At 35.8% G+C, this 21,674-nt stretch overlaps 1 protein-coding gene across 4 annotated transcripts in view; it reads right to left on the bottom strand.

Moving 5' to 3' along the window:
- COL28A1 (collagen type XXVIII alpha 1 chain) overlaps positions 1-21,674 on the bottom strand; it is a 175,576-nt gene that overhangs the window by 81,165 nt on the left and 72,737 nt on the right. For all 4 annotated transcript variants that reach the window (XM_079151795.1, XM_079151794.1, XM_079151793.1 and 1 more), the window contains exons 19-23: positions 11,630-11,701; positions 10,798-10,866; positions 7,656-7,727; positions 4,418-4,486; positions 3,710-3,778 (exon numbers count right to left, since the gene is read on the bottom strand). In XM_079151795.1, the coding sequence (XP_079007921.1) occupies positions 3,710-3,778; positions 4,418-4,486; positions 7,656-7,727; positions 10,798-10,866; positions 11,630-11,701 (351 nt within the window). The remainder of the gene's footprint in view (positions 1-3,709; positions 3,779-4,417; positions 4,487-7,655; positions 7,728-10,797; positions 10,867-11,629; positions 11,702-21,674) is intronic.

Here is a 21,674-nt window from a genome sequence, read left to right as displayed (position 1 = left end):
TTTCCACCTGAGCTCAGGGGAAGAAGTACATAGGGAAAACATTGAAACCCCTATGAAGTCCTTGACCTGAAACAGAGTTTCCAGGAATTAAAAAATGGCTTATGGGTGATATTTTAATTTTTAAAATAACAAATAGTATATCACTTGTAAATGTATATAATTTTTAAAATAACAAATAGTATATCATAAATCTGGGAGGAATATTTTAAAATCCAGTAAGCCCAGTGTGAGATGAGCAAAAAGAATACATAGCAAAAATTTCAGTGTGGAATAAGATAACTCTGCATTCCCTACTATCGTGTTAAACCTATCGTCTTCATTCATGGCACCCAAATTACACAGGGGAAAGAATAAACCCAAAGGAAAATGACGGGAGATTTTTTTAAGTTATAAAGGGATGGGAAACTGGCAGTTTGTGGTTCACTATCTTGGGAACTAGGAAAAAGTTATAAATATTGCTTTACAACCTTGGGCATCAAAACTTTGAGCAGTAGTCATTCATTTCCCACACAGAGCACAGGGAGAGGTAATTTTTGTGATTTGGACAGCAAAGTTTTCTGAGATATGTAATTTTCTTACAAATAGAAATCCAAAATATTTCTAACTAGAGTAAAATGGGAGAACAGGGAGAAAAAAATGAATCTTTTAGAAGATTTGTTACATATAAAGTCTATTACACCATGACATTCTATTACTGTGGCAACTCTTATAATCACACTTGTCAAAGTAAACCACAGTTGCTTTGATAAAGAGGCATTCATGTTTTAAAATATTTTGTTTTTTTACATTAGGAGGAAACTCTAAAAACAGGCAGACTTTTGTTTTTCCAAAACAGAAAAAAATAAACAAGTATTTTTTTTACATGCAAGCAAATTTTGAGATCAAAATGCTGCCTAAAATTCAACTCCCTAAAAACTTCCTAATTCTATGAATGAATGGTTGATTAGAGGAAAGAAAAACACTGCATACCTTTAAGGCAATAAAAAAGTTAAATTTATTTTGAAACCATGCAACAGCTGTTTTCTCCCAGTAAATGTAAGAGACTGGTTTTACATGATTAGACTTCTTAAAAATGGTCATCTTTAAGAAATATGTAGCCACTCATAAAAACTTAATGCACGTATCATCAACAAAAACTTAAGATGATTTTTTAAAGATGCATAATAGAGAGAAAGCACAAAATCTTTAGAGGAGGTGAATTTTAGTTCATACCCCACTACAGGAAAAAGGTCACTTTTCAGAAACAACTTTTTATGCTATTCCAATTATATTTAATATAATCTTATTTGTCCCCAAATAAGATTCCCTTTTCTCCCCTTGCTTGTACCAGGAAAGGGCCAGCAACAAAATAAAGCAATAACTGCTTCCTGGTTAAGTTGAAAAAACAAATTGAAATCAAAATTCACTTTCCAATTCTCACTTCTAAGTTCCAAGCAATAATCAATCAGCAGCTGTTATTGATTAACCTCTGCACCCACAGTGCAGGAAAAAAAAAAAAAAAAAAACATTGAAACAGTTTTAAAACATTTTTTTTTTTTTCCTAGAGATCTTTGCCCTCTCTCTTGCAAAAATTTCTCTTAGCTGGTTGCTTCGAATGTTAATAGGAAATATCAAGAGAATCAGGGCAGACTTTTATTTTGTACTCTTCACAGTGTGAAGAATTTTGGAATTTTTCCACTTGGCCTTTCAGCACTGGATTCAAGGGAATGTCCTACAAAGTAATTTACTTTGAAGTCTCTCATTCAAAAGAAATTTGGACAAAATCGAAATATGGTGTTTTGAAATGAGTCTGAGAGTTCCTTGAAATAGTACACAAAATTCAATTAATATGCCCAAACTTCTATCCGTCAAAGAAGTATGTGACCCTCCGAAAACATAAAAGCCAATGAATTAGGAAATAATGGCAAAAAGAATATCATTAGAGCCCAAAAGATTATGAAAATGTTTGGTTGAAAAGCAAATATCTTTAAATACTATCACATACAATGCCAATGATCATCAGCAGGAAACAAGTGGGGCTTAAAACCTCTAGCAGCACATTTAATTAGACTTTATTCTTATTTCAAAGGAAGTACAGAGAGATAAGTATAAATCGTGGATTGTGCATACACAGTTATCAAACAAAATGAAAACTGTCACATTGATGTAATTGATCAAAGTCATGTCTACAGTTTCTCTCTAGGAAAAAGGAATTTTTAGCCAGGCACAGTGGCACATGCCTGTAATCCCAGCAGCTTGGGAGACTAAAGCAAGAGAATCTCAAGTTCAAAGCCAGCCTCAGCAAAAGCAAGGCACTAAGCAACTCAGTGAGACCCTGTGTCTAAATAAAATACAAAATAAGGCTGGGGATGTGGCTCAGTAGTCAAGTGCCCCTGAGTCAAACCCTAGTACCAAAAAAAAAAAGTAAAAGGAATTTTTTTCCTTGAGCTTAGGTTTCATGTACCTCAGTGTCTGGGCAATGGGATGAAGAACCCACCCCAGTTTGCCCAGGATTTTCCCAGCTTCAGTCCCAAAAGCCTTGCATCCCAGGAACCCTCAGTCTTGAACAAACTAGGGCACTGGTCACTCCAGCAGGGAGGAGTGCTAAAATTGTAAGAAGGGTAGAGAACCTTCAGCACTCCAACTTATGTCTGTTTTGTAATAGGTTGTGAATTGTGTTTCATTTAAAAGATGACTCCAACTTTTCTTTTTTACAGTTTGAAAGGCATTGATTTAAGTACTTAAACCTTTTTAACATATGAGAAGACATGATAAAAGAGTACAGAAGTTTGCTGCAAAGCTCCGTGGTAATATGCTGTTCATTTAATAAATATTAATCATGGGGTCCAGAAGTCTTATTTCCATAAACAGAGATGGCTGACACCTAGGAATGATATAAATGCTAAATTTTGCTGTAATGCTCGGTATAGTATGAAAAGAGAAATGGTGATTTGTGACCGTGGAAAACCAGACATGATAATGTAAAGTTGGTTTGTATACTTATTTGTGTATTCATCTGAAATAACTCAAAAGGATGAACAATCAAAGCAAGCAAAACTTTGAACTAATAAAGCTTCCAAATGTGAGCTCTTTTGGACAGTATCTTGCAAAACAGCTATGTTACTCATCGGTAAGTAAATGAAAGAGCCAGAGGCCATTCAAACCCTTATATCACAGACACTGCAAAAAGAGCATTTTCAAATAATTGCCTAATCAGCAAATATACAACCATAGGAACTATTGTTTTCCACATGTGTAAAACAATAAACTGATTTTAAAAGGAAATAGTTCTATTCTTAAATTTATTTCATCAACATAGAGAATTTATAAGTAGAAAAATCAACTGAAGTACTATACTTTGGATCTTGAGCATCCCCCAAAGGCTCATATGCTAAAGTCTTGGTCTCCAGTTTTGGGCACTAAAATTGGGTGGGGGAAGCTAGGTCATTTTGAAGGGGACATTGGGACCATGGCCTCTTCCTGTTCTTAGTTGGCTTCCTGGCTGCCATGAGTTGAAAAGGCCTCCACCATGTGCTCCTACCATAATACACTGTGATACCACAGGCCCAAAGCAACAAGGCCAAACGAACACAAACTGCAACCATGAACCAAAATTAACTTTTCCTCCTCATAAGTTGATTATTTCAAGTATTTTGTCATAGCAACAGAAAGCTAACACATTAAGTCTCCCTTCTCACATGCAAAGAAAAAGAGCAAGAATAAAGCATACCTTTGGTCCTCGAATAGAAAGTCCAGGTTCTCCTTTAAATCCAGGCATCCCAGGACCTCCTCTATCTCCCTGTACATTTCAAATAACATTCACAGGCTCTAGGTTGTGTGAGAAACCACAAGGTGCACAGCATAAAAGAGATCAGCCAATCTGTAAAGAGTTTAATCTAGCCAACCCAGGTTTTCAAACAGTTTTTTTTTTTTTTTTTTTTTTAACAAATTTGAAGAGAATTTCAAATCCTAATAAAACTTGCCAATAAAGACTACTACAGCTGTTTGGAGAAAACCCACTGAAATAATAGGTGGCAATTTAGACTCAAGTATTTAAGCTGTAAGAATGCCTGGGGATGTTCTTAAAACTCAGTGTATTTCTTTTCTGCTAAGCTTTTCAATTATAGATCCTAGTAAATTTTTCTGAATAAATGCAATAAAATTCTTGCCTGCCCTAGGGTCTAGGATTTGGGAGAGGTAGTACAGGATGAAGTTAGAACTGGAAACTGCTAAGTGCGGCTGGCTAACTCTATTGCTGGCTTTTAGTCTGCTTACCTGTGAAATATCAGGGTTAAATGAGAACATTTCTTGGGGATCTCCCCAAACAGAAATCCCAGTTCACTAAATCATGGTCCACTGGTGTCATAAAACATATATACTATTTTCCTCCAATTGCCAAAGATCCAAGTAAAAGGAAAAAGTTTCCAAGAATACATACCTTTGGCCCAGGTGGTCCAGGAATTGATGGTCCAGGCATTCCAAAAGGGCCCATAATGCCCTGTTCACCCTTGAAAACAGCAAAATACTCATTACATTTCAGGCAGAGAAAACATGTGGGGCCTATATTCAGAAAAGAATAAAAATACCTACAGATTTTAGAATATTAGTCTTTCATAGATTAATGTGAAAATAATTTGAGCACCTTATGTAAATCATTGCTAAAGTAATCACATAGGATTTCAGTGTCTTTTATTAAATGTATTCAGTTCATTCCTGAAGATTAGGAGGAATTTAATCTCTAGTGCAACTTTTCACTAACTAATACAGATGATGCAATCCACAGTGCTTCCCTTTTGTATTGTGTGCCAGGAAGCTCAGAGAAATGTTTTGTTCAATTATAACAATGTCTTCAACATAAGTTTTAGAGTACACTTTATAATTTTTCCTTTATTATTTTATTTTAATGGCCTGTGGTATATCAATCTTCCACTGTATGTTATCTTACATCCTTTTTAGAAGTTGAGAGTTAATATTTTTAAATTAACTTTAAAAAGTAAAATTAAAGCACTTTTTTTCTCTTTCTCTCCCCTCTGACTCCATCCTCCCTACCTACATTTATGGATCTAATATTAAGTCTCAGAGACTCAATTTGAAGCAAGAGGTAATTCTTCTCTCTCACTTGAATGTAAACCAGTGATTTTCAAATTTTAGCAAGTATAAGAATTACCAGAAGAGTTTGGTAGATATGCAGCCTCAGGTTTCAAGTCCCATAGTTTTATATTTGATCTAGGGGCTCAGCCCAGGAATATGCATGTTCATGAAACACCTCTGGTGATTCTGACACGGATCCCATGACCAGACTTTAGAAAGCCACATTTCAAAGCAACTGTCACTGAACACCACAAATTCTATTATTTATGAAAATTGATAACATATAAATATGATAGTTTGTGAATAAAAATAATTAAAAATAAATAAGACAGGTATTGTGGTGCACACCTGTAATCCTGCCAACTCCATAGGCTGAGGCAGGAGGATTACAAGTTTGAGACCAGCTTGGGTAAATTACTGAGACCCTGATTCAAAATAAGAATTAAAAATAAAAAGGGACTGGGGGTGTAGCTCAGTGTTAAAGTGTCCCTGGGTTCAATTCCTAGTATGTATGAATGAATGAATGAATGAAAAAATACATACATACATACTGGAGTGTGGTCAAAATTTTGCCATCAGGGATTTTATAATCAGAACAATCTGGAAACTATTGCCCTAGAGTAGATGTGGCCAAAGTCAGCCTGCACCCAGATTTTGAAGAGCATTGGGCTATCAACAGTTTTCATGGTTTCACATGGTTGTAATGTAAGGACCTATGCAATGTCCTCAATTTTGCTTCTTAGTCCAAAAATTTAAATATTTACTATCTGCCCTTTACCAAAACAAATAACAAATAATTAATTAATTAAATAAATAAAACAGCGGAGACCTGTTTATTTATTTGTATGCTATGCTTCTACCTGACCCTCTAGGACTTCAGATTGCTGACTAATCTCTCCTCTGCCTGACTCATGTCCTCTGAGCTGTCTCTTGAGTTATCCTGCTTCCTCCAGGAGGGACCCCATCCATCTGATTCACCAGTGAAGAACCAGGGTCCATCATCCCACCTAAGACCTCTGCTGGGTGGATTATCCATTACAATCCACAAAGTGAGAACACCAATCTGCTGGGGCCCAGGCCATGTGAAGGCACTTACGGGCCAGTCCTTAAACCTGAAACTGTAGGATTCAGCATAATATTTAACCAGTATTGGCACATACATGACATGGGCTGGATCTAACCACAGATAAGCCCCCATCCAATCTTATGACAAAGAATCAAGTTATCTGTTAAAATTCCTCACTAAAACCAGGGGTAAAGAAAAATAATGCTTCTAAATTTAATTTGTTCTACTTCTTATTTTTAAAGGCTCATTTTAAAATATGAAAAATATCACAGAAAGTATACAGCTTTTAGATGTACAAAGTCCCTGGATTACATTATGATTATGCTTTAAAATATGGCAATTCTTCATCTCTACCTCACGGGATAAAAAAATTCTTATTTCAAAATAGAAAAACATTCACTTTGAATAAGAATAACAAAGACATTAGTAAGCCCTATTATTCATACTAACTTAACACATTTCCTATGAGTGATATTTCTCATAATGTGCTTCTTGAACTATCTGCAACAGATGACTTTCTTGGAGAAATGCAGATTCCTGGGACCCACCCATTTATTGAATCCTAATCTCTAGTAATAGGACCAGAAATACGAATTTGTAACAAGCTTCCCAGGTGACAATGATGGACAGTGGAGTTTCAGAATCACTGGTCTACAAGACTTTGGTTTTTACCTGCTCTTATCTTGCCAATACCATTCCTTAAAAGTTGTTCTTCAATCATCTCGTCCTTGAACATACTCCTATCCCTTTTCTTACAATTAGCATCTTCCTAGAGGCATAAATTCTGTTGAATTTGCAATTTATTTTTTGACATATTCAAAAGATCACGTTTTCACTTGAGTCAGGACACATACCTCCTTGCCTCACAATCTCCTTCAATTCCCCCTCAGCTCCCTGTTCTGGACATTTTAAGAGGATCACAGTCCCCTATTTTCTATTTCACAGTATGGATTTTTCTCTCTGAGTAATTCCATGTGTTGAATACTTACTAGGTGCCAGGGACTATGCTGAGTGCTTTATTAACTCCTTATATTCACAATAACCCTGTGAAATAGATCGTATTTTCTTCTTTCTATTTGGGAAGGAACTGGCTCTGAGAAGTTTGGAGCAGAGTCCAATGGGAGGGGCCTCCTAAGCCTGCTCCTTCTCATACTGTGCTACCTCTTAGTCTCTAGCTTCTTGTTCAGCAAAACGAGATAATGAAGAATTGGTATTTTCTATGGCCCCAGCTTTATCTCAACTTCTAAATATTTGGTAGTTGAGGGGAATTACATACAGATTCTCTCTTAGAAGCATAAATATTCCTATGAAGATTACATACTTCATGCAATCTCTTAACTGCATTCTATTCAGGTCTGGGAGTAGAATGCTTTCTAAAGACTTTGTTTATTTGAGGGTTTTTGTTTTGTATTTGTTGGGAAGGAGACAAGTAATCAAATTTACAGTGGAATTCTAATCTATTGAAACCAGACACAATTACAATCTCCTGAAAGCATAAATGAGAATATAAGAAACATACCTTTGGCCCTGCAGGTCCTGGAAATCCCATCTGTCCTTGATTTCCTTTGCTTCCTTTCTTTCCTTCATCGCCCTGACAAAATCATTATGGAAATATAGATGTTGTAGTAACACACCTTCTCCCAACCTAACAATGACCACTTCTGAGTCAGATTCTCAAAAATACTAATTTTAAGGCGATATGCCTGAGCCCGGCTTAGTTGTGCAGGGTTTGACTCTAGTTCTGTCTTCACCAATTATTCAATATGATTTAATATTAAAAAAAAATCTAAGTTCTGAATCTTTGAGAACTTTTACTTGAATTTATACTGGTTTTGCACCCTTGGTCTATTAACAGATGGTTCTGAGGCATTCAGAGTTTCAGGAAAGAGATCTGACTATGCTTTTTCATCCTTTCTGTTTTCATGCTATTTCAATTTTAAAACACAAGAAGAGACATTTTTTTCAAATCACAGTCCCATTTCTTCCTCAGTGGGTAGTCTAGTTCATTCCTCCCAAGGAGACCAATAATCTTATTGGTAGGCAGATATTATAGCATTAACCTGAAGGAGATCCAAAAACAGCCTTCTGGATGTTCCCAGCATGGTTATGTTGGTCAGGGCTCCCCCAAAGCAATTCTGTTATCTTCAGTCAGGAAGCCTCACAATTTTACAACATTCTCTTTCAACTAGAGCTCTACTGTTGTTATCACCAGGGTATCCAGCTGGAGTTCTGGTCCTGGTGCCCCAAAGAATTGAGCAAGACATACAGAAGTAACAGATAAAGTAGGAATTTATTGGAAGTGAAGGTGAAAGTAGCAGAGTAGGCCCAGTGAGAGAGAGGTTCAAGGCTCCAGTGTCTGGAAATTTTAGTGTTTAATATATGGTGTTGTGAGGTATTCTCTTCCCTGTAGGGACCTGATTCAAGACCTTACCCTGTTCACTCCCATTGGTTACCTTATGATACTAGATTCAAATATTTTCCAATTTTTCCCCATTGGCTACTTTAGAAAACCTAATTATAATACTTCCCACTTTATGCCCCTTAGTCATTTTAAAATACCGAACTTGTGGCAGGAGTAGTTGTGGTGGTAAGTCCTCAATGGTAGGAGTCGTCATGGTAGTGGGACTTACCCTAAACAGGGACATGATAACTCATCCCCTGTCTTGTCCTTCAGCAGCATATTTCTTATACACTGCTTCTGCCATATCAGCATCCTGAACTCCTGCCTAACACTGCCAAATCCATTTGTGGACCCACCTCACCAAAGGAATAGCTCCTTGGGGGTCTGCAACTAAGGCACTTAAATATACATGATATAAATGATTAAACCATGGTTTTCAAACTTGAGCTTCTGAATCACCTGGCAGGCTTGTTAGAGCAGATTACTGAGCCTCACACTCAGCATTTCTTACTTAGTAGGTCTTTAGTGGTACCCAATAATTTGCATGTCTAACATTTCCAGGTGATGTGACTGTTTCTGGTCTTGGAACAACATCTTGATAACCAGTAGACTATTCTATGGTCATCAGCTAAGAAAATGTTCCACCAAGAAGAGGTGGCCTCTCATGGAATGCACAGATGTAATCAACTACCAACTGTCCACACTAATGGAGAGCAGCAACATAGATTAAAAAAGCAATTAGGTGTCCAGTTATCACTACCATCACATCATTATTACTGTAAGTAGAAACAAAACACGACCAAATACATTTATTTTCTTCCACTCTCTTCCAAATCCACTTATTGACCTCAATTATCCCAGAAGAAAAGGAACACAACTAAATGAAGTGAGGAGCCAACACTGTACCATGACCTGCCTGGGATGTAAGATGTTCCTGCCACTGTTCTCCAGTGGCCTTCCAGAAGTCACAGGCCACCTCGAAGTCACAAGTCTAGTGGCCTCTCTCTGCAGTGCACATTCTCCTTTATTGGTAGCATTTGACATCACTCCTTGCTTTCATTTTGAAAGCTTTGACCTGTTTCCCTCACTGCACTATTAAGTTCCACTGGTGGGGCACTCTCCCCAGCCACCCCACAACTGGGTCCTAAGCCTTAGCTCTTTCTCAGAAACACATTTCTTCTCACAGCTTCAATTGTTAACTCCAAGTGTCTATTTTCCGAAAGTATATTCTAGAAAACATTACTTCTCATGAATGTTAATAGGTCAATATTTAAAAGTATATTTTGTAAAATGTTAAAAAAAATATTTGCTGGCCCCCCACTCAGATAGGAGAAAAACACCATCATTGGGTAAGTTAACAAATTAAAATGTCTGAAACTCTACAAATATATTTAAATTTCAATTTCTTACATTAAAGATTAAGGATCTGATTTTAGTTAATACTTTCATAAGACATCTTAAGCTATCAATTATAATTTTAACAAAATTGTAAGTAAAACACTAGTAAGTATATAGATTTCATTTTTACTTTTCTTATATATCATCCATAAGAATCTTTATATGGACATTGTTGACTGTATAAAAAAGTTACAGAAACATATAGCACCTTGGAGGTTGTAGATTATGTCATTACTAGCCTCACCCTACTGATGAATTTATATATTCTCATCTTCACACAGGAAGATGTCATTCAACCAGCATTTCTACAGGGCAAAAAGCATACCACATTGTGAAGTAAACTCACCATTATTTTATTTTTTAATTCTTACCTATTTATTTACTTTGTGGTGTCAAGGAGCAAACCCAGGGCCTTGCAAAAGCTAAGCACACAATCCACCACTGAGCTATACACCTAGCCCCCCAGATTTCCATTAAAAAAGTGACATTTCTTACTATCATATGAGATTCTATAAATATCTGAAGAAAATTTATGAACTTTCAAGTTTCAACCATGTGTCCTGAGGCACCTTTTCCTTCTATGTGCTTTTAGATGTCAATCAGACAACTTATTGAGAAAACATGTGTTGAACTCTTCTCTAGGCTAGATCTTATGATAGATGTTAGGAAAATAAAAATGAATAATACATATACTTGCTGTCTTCCAAAAGCTTACAAGATAGTATCCATAATTTTAAGCCTGATGTAAATACATTTGACATAGCAAGAATAAAAACCAAATTTCTCCTAGGTTGACTCCTTAGCATCAGGACCAGAAGAACATAGACAGGCTGCTTCCCCCAACACCCTGTCATTTGCAAACCTTGGGGCCAGGCTGTCCTTTTCCAGGCTGTCCTTCTGGGCCTCTTGTTCCTGGAAGCCCGGCTTCTCCCTAGAGGAAACCACAATGAAGTCTTAGCTAATGTTCTATAGACAGAATACATGATTCTACCTTGTTTCCCCTTATTGCCAGTGGATTCAGCTGAGACCCTCCACTCTAGTCTCAAAATTAATTTGGAAGCTTATCAATGAATAAATTAACATTAAACTTCAGTTCAACCAGAGCAGCTGAAATATCATGAAAAAGTTTAATTTCTCAGCCAATTTCCAAAGTAATAAGCTCACTTTCCTTTGGCTCTTCATTCACATTTGGTGGATATTATTTTTAACAAGAAAGACCTTCAGCCTTTCCATCTGCTGTTTTTCAATACTTTTATTGAAAAATGAGTATTTCAAATGTCAACTCAAAATAAATCAGGAAATCTTTACAATGGCCTGACTTCCTGAATGCATTTACAGACTCTCCTTTTGGAGTGGGAAAAAGAGGCATTTTTAAGTTTAAATTAATGTGCTTTCTAGAAATCCTGAAGGAACTAGGTTACTGGAAAATGCCAAGGCCAAAATACCAGAGAGGAGGCAGAGAATATGAAATACTATTTTAGCCTTTAAATTGGTGCTCTTTCTATCCAGAGTAAGTGAAAAGGGAAATTTAGAATTGTGTGACCTTTTTTTTTTTTTTTTTTTTTTTTTTCTTTTTTTTTGTTTGTTTAAAGATACTCTTTGTCCTGGATGGTTTAATTTGAGCTCCTGCAGGACCAAGATACTAGTCTGGTCCAATAGTTTGAACACCAATAATATGAAAACTTTACTCTTACCTTCTTCCCTGCAGCTCCATCTTCTCCTGGTTCTCCTGGTAGACCTGGGGACCCTTTTAAACCTGGCTCCCCCTGGTGGATGAACAAAGATATTATCTCCCTACACTCAGGTACTTGCATTTGAATACATCTTATAATGTTTGAGAAAAGTCTCTGAACTGAGAAATCTGATTAGTAATTAATAGTAACTAAGATGGTTGACCTTGGGCAAGTTACTTCACCTTCTGGGTCTCTGTTTTGTATTCTATGGCCATGGGTTCAATTGTGGGCCCCCTCCCCCCCAAGTGACCTTAGTTGGAATTAGGGTCTTTGCAGATGAGTGTCTTGATAGAAATAGAAATATTCCAAGTGAAGAAAAGCACACAGGGAAAGCACCATGTGGCCACAGAGGCAAAGACAAAAGTGGGAACAATTGTAGGCCAATGAGCAGGACAAACAAGGATTCTGCTGATGGGCTTGGGAGAAAGTAAGGGCTGTGAACACATTGATTTTGGACTTCTACCATCCAAAACCATGAGAAAATAAATTTCTGTTTTCCCAAGCCACCCAGTTTGTGGCTCTTTGTTATTAACATTAGCTCTGGAATACTAACATAAAAATGAAATAAAAAATTGGGGCCCTAACACCACTTCCAGCTCCTGTATTCAGTAATTCTATTTGCTTTCAATTTAATTTGTGATTGAAAATAAGTTCTTTAAAATATTCACCAAAAAATGCTAATTTCCAAGAATGTAAAAAGTGTTCTTGGGGCTAGGGTTGTAGCTCAGTTGTAGAGTTCTCACCTGGCACATGTAAGGCACTGGGTTTGATGCTCAGCACCACATAAAAATTAATTAATTCATTAAAATAAAGGTATTGTGTCCATCTACAACTTAAAATTTTTTTTTAAATGTTCTTACTGCATTTAGTAAAAGCAAAACATTTTGACTTAATTGAAAGTCATTTCTACTAACCTAAAAAAGCTAGGGAGAGTAAAAAAACATAATAAACCTTAAAAAAAAAAAAAAGAGGACAGAAGAATATAAAATGAGAGAAAAAAAAATAAACTTGAAAACAAAAAGTAGGAACATTCATAAAACTAAAGGCAATAGTTTGCAAAAATGAATAACAATAATAAACCTCTAACAGTAATTATTAACACTTAAAAAGGAAAAGCACCAATACAAAGTATTAGGAATGAAAGGGTGACCTAAGTAAATAAGTGGTAATGATTTTTAAATATCATAGAAAGTTTGTTACAGTTTTAAACAACATTGAAAAACATTAATAAATTCATAATCTTCTAGAAAAATATAAATTCCAAAATGACACAAAAAGAAAGTTAAGAAAAGCCAAGCTGTAAACGTCAAGTCTTCCCAAGCTTTTTAAACTTTGAGGAACAGATATTCTCTATTTTATACAAGGATTTCTAAAAAATAGAAAAAGAGGAAAATCTACCCAATTTGATATGACCCAGTCATTTTACTTCTGGGCTCTCACCCAAGAAGAATGAAAACACATGTCCATACAAAAGCATATAAATAAATGTTCATAACAACTTTATTTCAACTATCCAAACCCTGGAAACAATGAACATTTTTAACAAAAGGCAAATGGATAAGTAAGTTGTGGTGTATCAACACAATGGAAAGCTGCTCATCAACATGAAAAAACAAACTATTCATAATGCTACAATATGTATCTCAAAATGATTTTGCTAAGTGAAAGGAAACTGGAAAAAATATATATAGTATATGATCCCATTTATACAAAATCCTAGAAATTGTAAACTAATATGTGCTGACAAAAAGCAGATCAATGGTTAGCAGATCACTGAAAAGCATATTAGTATGTAGGAATATTCAGGAAGAGATGGAAGAATGCTATTATAGAAGGTTATATAACTTTTGTGCTTAATGGATGCCTTTACTATATTGGTTGTAGGAGGATCTCAAGAACATACACATACTAAAACTTTTCAAACTGTGCAGTTTAAGCATGTGTAGTTATTATATGTTAACCATACAATAAATTGTTTAAAATGGGTGCAAAATCCTAAATAAAATATTAGTCAACTGAATTATCATCATGAAACATTATACTTATGATTGATTAGGTTTAATTCAAAAAATACAAGGATGGTTCAATGTCTAAAAACTCTCTTAATGTATCAGTTTAACAGATTAAAAGGAAAAAATAATGCAAGTATTTAAGTAGCTGTAGAATTTGATAAAATCTAATACTCATCTATTATTAATAAGCAGCATTTGGTAAAGTTGAAAGAGTTGAACTAATAGGGGGTATATCCTAAAAATTACAGCAAATGTCACACTTAAGAGTGCCATTTTAGGAGCACTTCCTTTGAAATCACCTCTTTTCAACAGTTCACTGAAGATCTTAGCAGTATATAATGATAAAACTAAATAGGAGAAAGAAAAACTAAAAGAAAAATTGCTTTCATTTTCAGACAATATGATTATGTACCCAAAGTATAAAAAAAGCAAGAGATTCTATGATTAGAATATTAAGTGATTTCACATAGTGAATTGATACAAAAAAACAACATACCAAAACTAATACTAACCAAATTAAAAGCTTTTCCTCTAGATTTTTAATAGCTACTAGAAGATGTAGAAAAAGAAAACATTCCTAATGCAAAAAAGTTTCCAGGATACCTGGGAATAATTTTTTAAAATGAAGTACAAGTTATGAGATCTCTAGAGAAAATGATAAATATTTTCCTAAACATTTGGAGTATTTTACCTTGTAGTTTGAAAGGTTCAATACTTGATCTCTAGACTCGATGCTACCCTAATGGGATATTTTGTTAAATTTGGCAATACAATCCTAAGATGTACATGTTAGAATCCATAATCAGCTAGAAAGAAGATGGTGTGAGTATTTTCTCCATCAGATGCAAACTTATTTTTAATCTGTCACAATCAATAGCAGGCAGTAGTACTGAGAAAGATGTACAAAGGGAGCAGAACAGAGGCTCAGGCACTGATCTTCACAAATACAGAAACCTGACATAGGACATGGTGGCATTACAAATCAGTGTGACCAAGATGATTTATTCAAGAACTGAAGCAGAATCACCTGTTTATCAGTGTGAAGGAAAAATAGATCCTACATTAATCCATACACAAAAATAAATGCAGATTAAAGAACTAATTATTTTTTTAAAAAGACACTAAAATATTCAGAAACACAGGAGTGAGGATCCAAGATGGTGGACTAGAGGGTGCCTGCATCTCCCGCTGCTCCAGAACTCAAGATTCAAGAAGGGGAGGTATTGAGAGACTCTGACCAACATAGAGCCACCGGGTGAGTCTCTCCCACCCGGGAAGCAAAGCCCGGGCAGCAGGCCCGGACAGGGGCAGCTTCTCAGAGCAGGGCAGGGAAGTTAGAGTCTTCCCCAGGTAGCCGTGCTCTCTCCGGCGGAAGGTGCAATCCACAGCCAGCTTGTTGGAGCAGGCCCGCCCAGGGAGAGCTTTTCCACACAGAGCCAACCCCAAGCCCAGGACCCAGCAGCAAGCCCGGCCCGCAGGCAGCTTCTGGGACCAAGGCAGGACAGGGAGAGGCTTTCCCCGAGCAGCCAGGCTCCCTCTGGTGGCAGGCCCTATCTACAGCCAGCTTCTGGGACCAGGCCCGCCCAATGAGAGGATTTCTACACAGAACCAGCCCCTAGCCCTGGACCCAGTAGCGGGCTAGGGACAGCTTTCATCGGAAGCACTGCATTATCAAATTCCTCCAAGACCTCAGGCTACTGAAGGCTGGGTGGTGATATACTGGAAATCTACAGGGACACTATAAGCCAATAGAGGAAATCTGCAATATCTCAGAGTCCCACGGATATCCGACCAATATGAGAAAAACAAGGGAAGAAAATGTCCCAAACAAACCTAGATACTATATCAATAAAACCCAGTGACAACACAGCAGAAGAAATGTCAGAAAGAAAGGGAGTGCAGAATGTACATAATTAAAACAATCAAGGAATCAAACGAGGAGATGAAAGAGCAAATGCAGGCATTGAATGATCGCACCAATCAACAGTTAAAAGAGCAAATACAGGAAGCAAAAGATCATTTCACTAAAGAGAGATACTGAAAAAAAAAAAAAACAACAGAAATCCTTGAAATGAAGGAAACAATAAACCAAATTAAAAACTCCATAGAAAGCATAACCAATAGGATAGAACACCTGGAAGACAGAACCTCAGATATTGAAGACGAAATATTTAATCTTGAAAACAAAGTTGACCAAACAGAGAAGATGGTAAGAAATCATGAACAGAATCTATAAGAATTATGGGATATCATGAAAAGACCAAATTTAAGAATTACTGGGATTGAGGAAGGCTTAGAAAAACAAACCAAAGGAATGAACAATCTATTCAATGAAATAATATCAGAAAATTTCCAAAATCTGAAGAATGAAATGGAAAATCAAGTACAAGAGGCTTATAGGACTCCAAATATACAAAATGAAAACAGACCTACACCAAGGCACATTATTATGAAAATACCTAACATACAAAATAAAGACAGAATTTTAAAGGCCGCGAGAGAAAAGAATCAAATTACATTCAGGGGGAAACCAATAAGAATATCAGCAGATTTTTAAATCCAGACCTTAAAAGATAGAAGGGCCTGGAACAACATTTACCAAGCCCTGAAAGAAAATGGATGCCAACCAAGAATCTTATACCCAAAAAACTTACTTTCAGATTTGATGACGAAATAAGATCCTTCCATGATAAACAAAAGCTAAAAGAATTTAAAAAAAGAATGCTGCATTACAGAATATTCTCAGCAAAATATTCCATGAGGAAGAGATGAAAAACAATGATGTAAATCAGCAACGGGAGGAACTAGTCTAAAGGAATAGCCAAATAAAGGAGAAACCAAAAAATGTCAAAAAACAAAAAAGTCAAATGACGGGGAATACAAATCATATCACAATAATAACCCTGAATGTTAATGGCCTGAACTCATCAATCAAAGACATAGACTGGCACATTGGATTAAAAAGAAAAATCTAACAATATGCTGCCTGCAAGGGACGGATTTCATAGAAAGAGATACCCATAGACTAAAGGTGAAAGGATGGGAAAAAACATACCGTGCACATGGACACAGCAAAAAAGCTGGAGTATCCATCCTCATGTCAGATAATGTGGACTTTAAGCCAAAACTAGTCAGAAGGGATAAAGAAGGACATTACATACTGCTTAAGGGAAGCATAAATCAGCAAGACACAACAATCATAAATATCTATGACCCGAACATTGGCTTATCCATATACATCAAACAAATCCTTCTCAATTCCAGAAATCAAATAGACCACAACACAATAATACTAGGCAATTTTAACACAACTCTCTCACCACTGGATAGATCTTCCAAACAAAAATCGAATAAAGAAACCATAGATCTCAATAACACAATCAACAATTTAGACTTAATGGACATATATAGAATATACCATCCAACAAAGTGCAAATACACTTTCTTCTCAGCAGCACATGGATCCTTCTCTAAAATAGAACATATTTTATGCCACAAAGCTACCGTTAGCAAATACAAGAAGATAGAGATACTACCTTGTATTCTATCAGATCATAAAGGATTGAAATTAGAAATAAATGACAGAGTAAAAAACAGAAACTTCTCCAACACCTGGAGATTAAATAATACACTATTATATGATGAATGGATAACAGAAGACATCATGAAGGAAATAAAAAATATTCTTAGAGGTAAATGAGAACAAAGAAACATCACATCAAAATCTCTGGGACACTATGAAAGCAGTACTTAGAGGAGGATTTATTTCATGGAGCACATTCAACAAAAGAAGAAAAAAAATCAACAAATAAATGACTTAACACTACAGCTCAAAGCCCTAGAAAAAGAAGAGCAGATCAACTGCAAAAGTAGTAGAAGACAGGAAGTAGTTAAAATCAGAGCTGTAATCAACGAAATTGAAACAAAAGAAACAATACAAAAAATTAACAAAATAAATAGTTGGTTTTTTGAAAAAATAAACAAAATTGATAAACCCTTAGCCACACTAACAAAAAGGAGAGAGAAAACCCAAATCACTAAAATTCGGAATGAACAAGGAAATATCACAACAGACATGATTGAAATAAAAAACATAATTAGAAGCTATTTTGAAAATCTATACAAGACAAAATAGAAAATCTCAAAGACATCAACAGGTTTCTAGAGACATATGCATTCCCTAATCTGAACCAGGAGGATATACACAATTTAAATAAATCAATTTCAAGTAATGAAATAGAAGAAGTCATCAAAAGCCTACCAGCAAAGAAAAGTCCGAGACCAGATGGGTTCTCAGCCGAGTTCTACAAAACCTTTAAAGAAGAGCTCATTCCAATACTTCTCAAAGTTTTCCATGAAATAGAAGAGGAGGGAACCCTCCCAAACTTATTCTGTGAAGCCAATATCACCCTGATACCTAAACCAGACAGAGACACATCGAGGAAAGAAAATTTCAGAACAATATCCTTAATGAACATCGATGCAAAAATTCTCAACAAAATTTTAGCAAATCGCATACAAAAACATATTTAAAAGATAGTGCACCATGATCAAGTGGGTTTCATACCAGGGATGCAAGGTTGGTTCAACATCAGGAAATCAATAAATGTCATTCACCATATCAATAGACTTAAAGTCAAGAATCACATGATTATTTCCATAGATGCAGAAAAAGCATTTGATAAAATACAGCACCCCTTCATGCTCAAAACACTAGGAAAAATAGAGATAGTAGGAACATTCTTTAACATTGTAAAGGCCATCTACACTAAGCCCATGGCCAATATTATTCTAAATGGTGAAAAACTGAAAGCATTCCCCCTAAAAACTGGAACAAGGCGGGGATGTCCTCTTTCACCACTTCTATTCAACATCGTCCTTGAAACTCTAGCCAGAGCAATTAGACAAACCAAAGAAATTAAAGGGATACGAATAGGAAAAGAAGAACTCAAACTATCCCTCTTTGCTGATGACATGATTATACATTTAGAGGAACCAGAAAATTCCACCAGAAAACTTTTATAATTCATAAGTGAATTCAGTAAAGTAGCAGGTTAAAAGATCAATGCTCATAAATCCAATGCATTTTTATACATAAGTGATGAATCTTCAGAAAGAGAAATTAGGAAAACCACCCCATTTACAATAGCCTCAAAAAAAAATACTTGGGAATCAATCTCACAAAAGAGGTGAAAGACCTCTACAATGAGAACTACAGAACACTAAAGAAAGAAATTAAAGAAAACCTTAGAAGATGGAAAGATCTCCCATGTTCTTCGGCAGAAGTAATATTGTCAAAATGGCCATACTACCAAAAGTGCTATACAGATTCAATGCAATTCCAATTAAAATCCCAATGTCATGCCTTACAGAAATAGAGCAAGCAATCATGAAATTCATCTGGAAGAATAAGAAACCCAAAATAGCTAAAGCAATCCTTAGCAGGAAGAGCAAAGCAGGGGGTATCACAATACCAGATCTTCAACTCTACTACAAAGCAATAGTAACAAAAACGGCATGGTATTGGTACCGAAATAGACAGGTAGATCAATGGTACAGAATAGAGGGCATGGATACAAACCCAAATAAATACAATTTTCTCATACTAGACAAAGGTGCTAAAAATATGCAATGGAGAAAAGATAGCCTCTTCAACAAATGGTGCTGGGAAAACTGGAAATCCATATGCAACAGAATGAAACTAAATGAAACTAAACCCCTATCTCTCACCTTGCACAAAACTCAACTCAAAATGGATCAAGGACCTTGGATATAGACAGGAAACCCTCCATCTTATAGAAGAAAAAGTAGGTCCAAATCTTCAACATGTCGGCTTAGGATCAGACTTCCTTAACAGGACTCCCATAGCACAAGAAATAAAAGCAAGAATCAACAACTTGGATAGATTCAACTAAAAAGCTTTCTCTCAGCAATGGAAACTATCAGCAATGTGAAGAGAGAGCCTACAGAGTGGGAGAAAATCTTTGCCACTCATACTTCAGATAAAGTACTAATTTCCAGAATATATAAAGAACTCAAAAAACTCTATACCAAGAATACAAATAATCCAATCAACAAATGGCTAAGGAAATGAACAGACACCTCACAGCAGATCTACAAGCAATCAACAGATATATGAAAAAATGTTCAACATCTCTAGTAGTAAGAGAAATGCAAATCAAAACTACCCTAAGATTCCATCTCACCCCAATTAGAATGGCGATTATCAAGAACAAAAGCAATAATAGTTGTTGGCGTGGATGTGGGGAAAAAGGTACACTCATACATTAGTGCAACCACTCTGGAAAGCAGTATGGAGATTCCTCAGAAAACTTGGAATGGAACCATTTGACCCAGCTATCCCACTCCTCAGCCTATACTCAAAGGACTTAAAATCAGCATACTACAGAGATACAGCCCCATCAATGTTCATAGCTGCTCAATTCACAATAGCCAGATTGTGGAACCAACCTAGATGTCCTTCAATTGATGAATGGATAAAGAATCTGTGGTATATATATACAATGGAATATTACTCAGCCATAAAGAATGATATAATTATGGCATTTGCAGGCAAATGGATGAAATTGGAGAATATCATGCTAAGTGAGATAAGCCAATCTCAAGAATCCAAAGGACGAATGATCTCACTGATAAGCAGATGATGATACATAATGGGGGGGTGGGAGGGGAGCAAGAATGGAGGAAGGAAGGACTGTATAGAGAGAAAAGAGGGGTGGGAGGGGTGGGGGGAGGGAAAAAATGACAGATCGAATCAAAGAACATTACCCTATGTAAATTTATGATTACACAAATGGTATGCCTTTACTCCATGTACAAACAGAGAAACAACATGTATCCCATTTGTTTACAATAAAAGAAAGAAACATAGGAGTATCTTTATGGATATAAGGTCAATAAATACTTTTAAATAATATTTTTAATGCCAAATTCATAAAATGACAGAAATGTAAAATTTCTGTATACTAAAAGATACCCTAAACTTATATACAATCCACAGCCTGGGAGAAGATATTTGCAAGCCATTAAACAAAAGAATAACATTCAGACAAATAACTCTAACAAGAAGAGAATCCAACCTCAATAAAAGAATGAATATCCATAGGAATTTACAAAGAGAAAAGCTAAAGGTCCATTAATCATATGAAAAAGTGCTCATGTAATTAACATATAATAAAAATTAAAACAATGAGATATATTTGACACATTTGTGCTGAAGTCACTGCCTGTTGCTATGAGGAGGATCATGTGGCACCCCTGTTAAACAGGACTTTGAGCAAACAAAGCTGAAAATTTGCATACTGTGCATCTTCCAGTCCTGACTCTATCTTCCATAAGTAAAGGAAACTTGGACTCTAACTTACACAAAAGAGAACAATGTTAATGGAGCCTTGTCGGCAAAAGTAAAAAATGAGAGGCAATTGAAATATCCATCAACAAATGGATAAATATAAAATGAGATATTTTTATACAATAGAATATTATACAGCACTAAAAATGAATTAATTGATTATAGGCATATAAAAGCACCAATAAAACATAAGACTAAGTACAAGTATATTGCAGAATGATATATCATGTATACTTTAAGAACACAAAAAAAGTACCATGTGATTTATGTATAAAAACATATGTGGGAAAACTACAAAAATCCAGAGGAATGATGAGCACCAAAGGCATGACTATGTTATGTCTGGGAAGGGGAGGGAGAGCCAAGGCACTCGGGACAGGGTGGAGCCTAGATCCCAGTTTTATCTGTAGTGCTTCTTCAAAATGAATTCTTAGTCCATTCAGCAAAATGTTAACATTTGATAAAGCTGGACTGTGGAGTACATGTGCATTCTTTGTATTATTATCTACACTGGTGAGTATATTTGAAATAATTTCTTTTTTAAAGTAAGAGAAACTTAAGGCTGTACATCAATAAGTGGCAAAACTAGGATTTGAATTTAGGTGGTAAGGCTTACCTTTGC

Source organism: Sciurus vulgaris (genome assembly GCF_902686455.1).
Source record: "Sciurus vulgaris genome assembly, chromosome: 8".
In the NCBI taxonomy this organism is placed as follows: Eukaryota; Metazoa; Chordata; class Mammalia; order Rodentia; family Sciuridae; genus Sciurus; species Sciurus vulgaris.
This window is presented reverse-complemented; position numbering and strand designations above follow the sequence as displayed.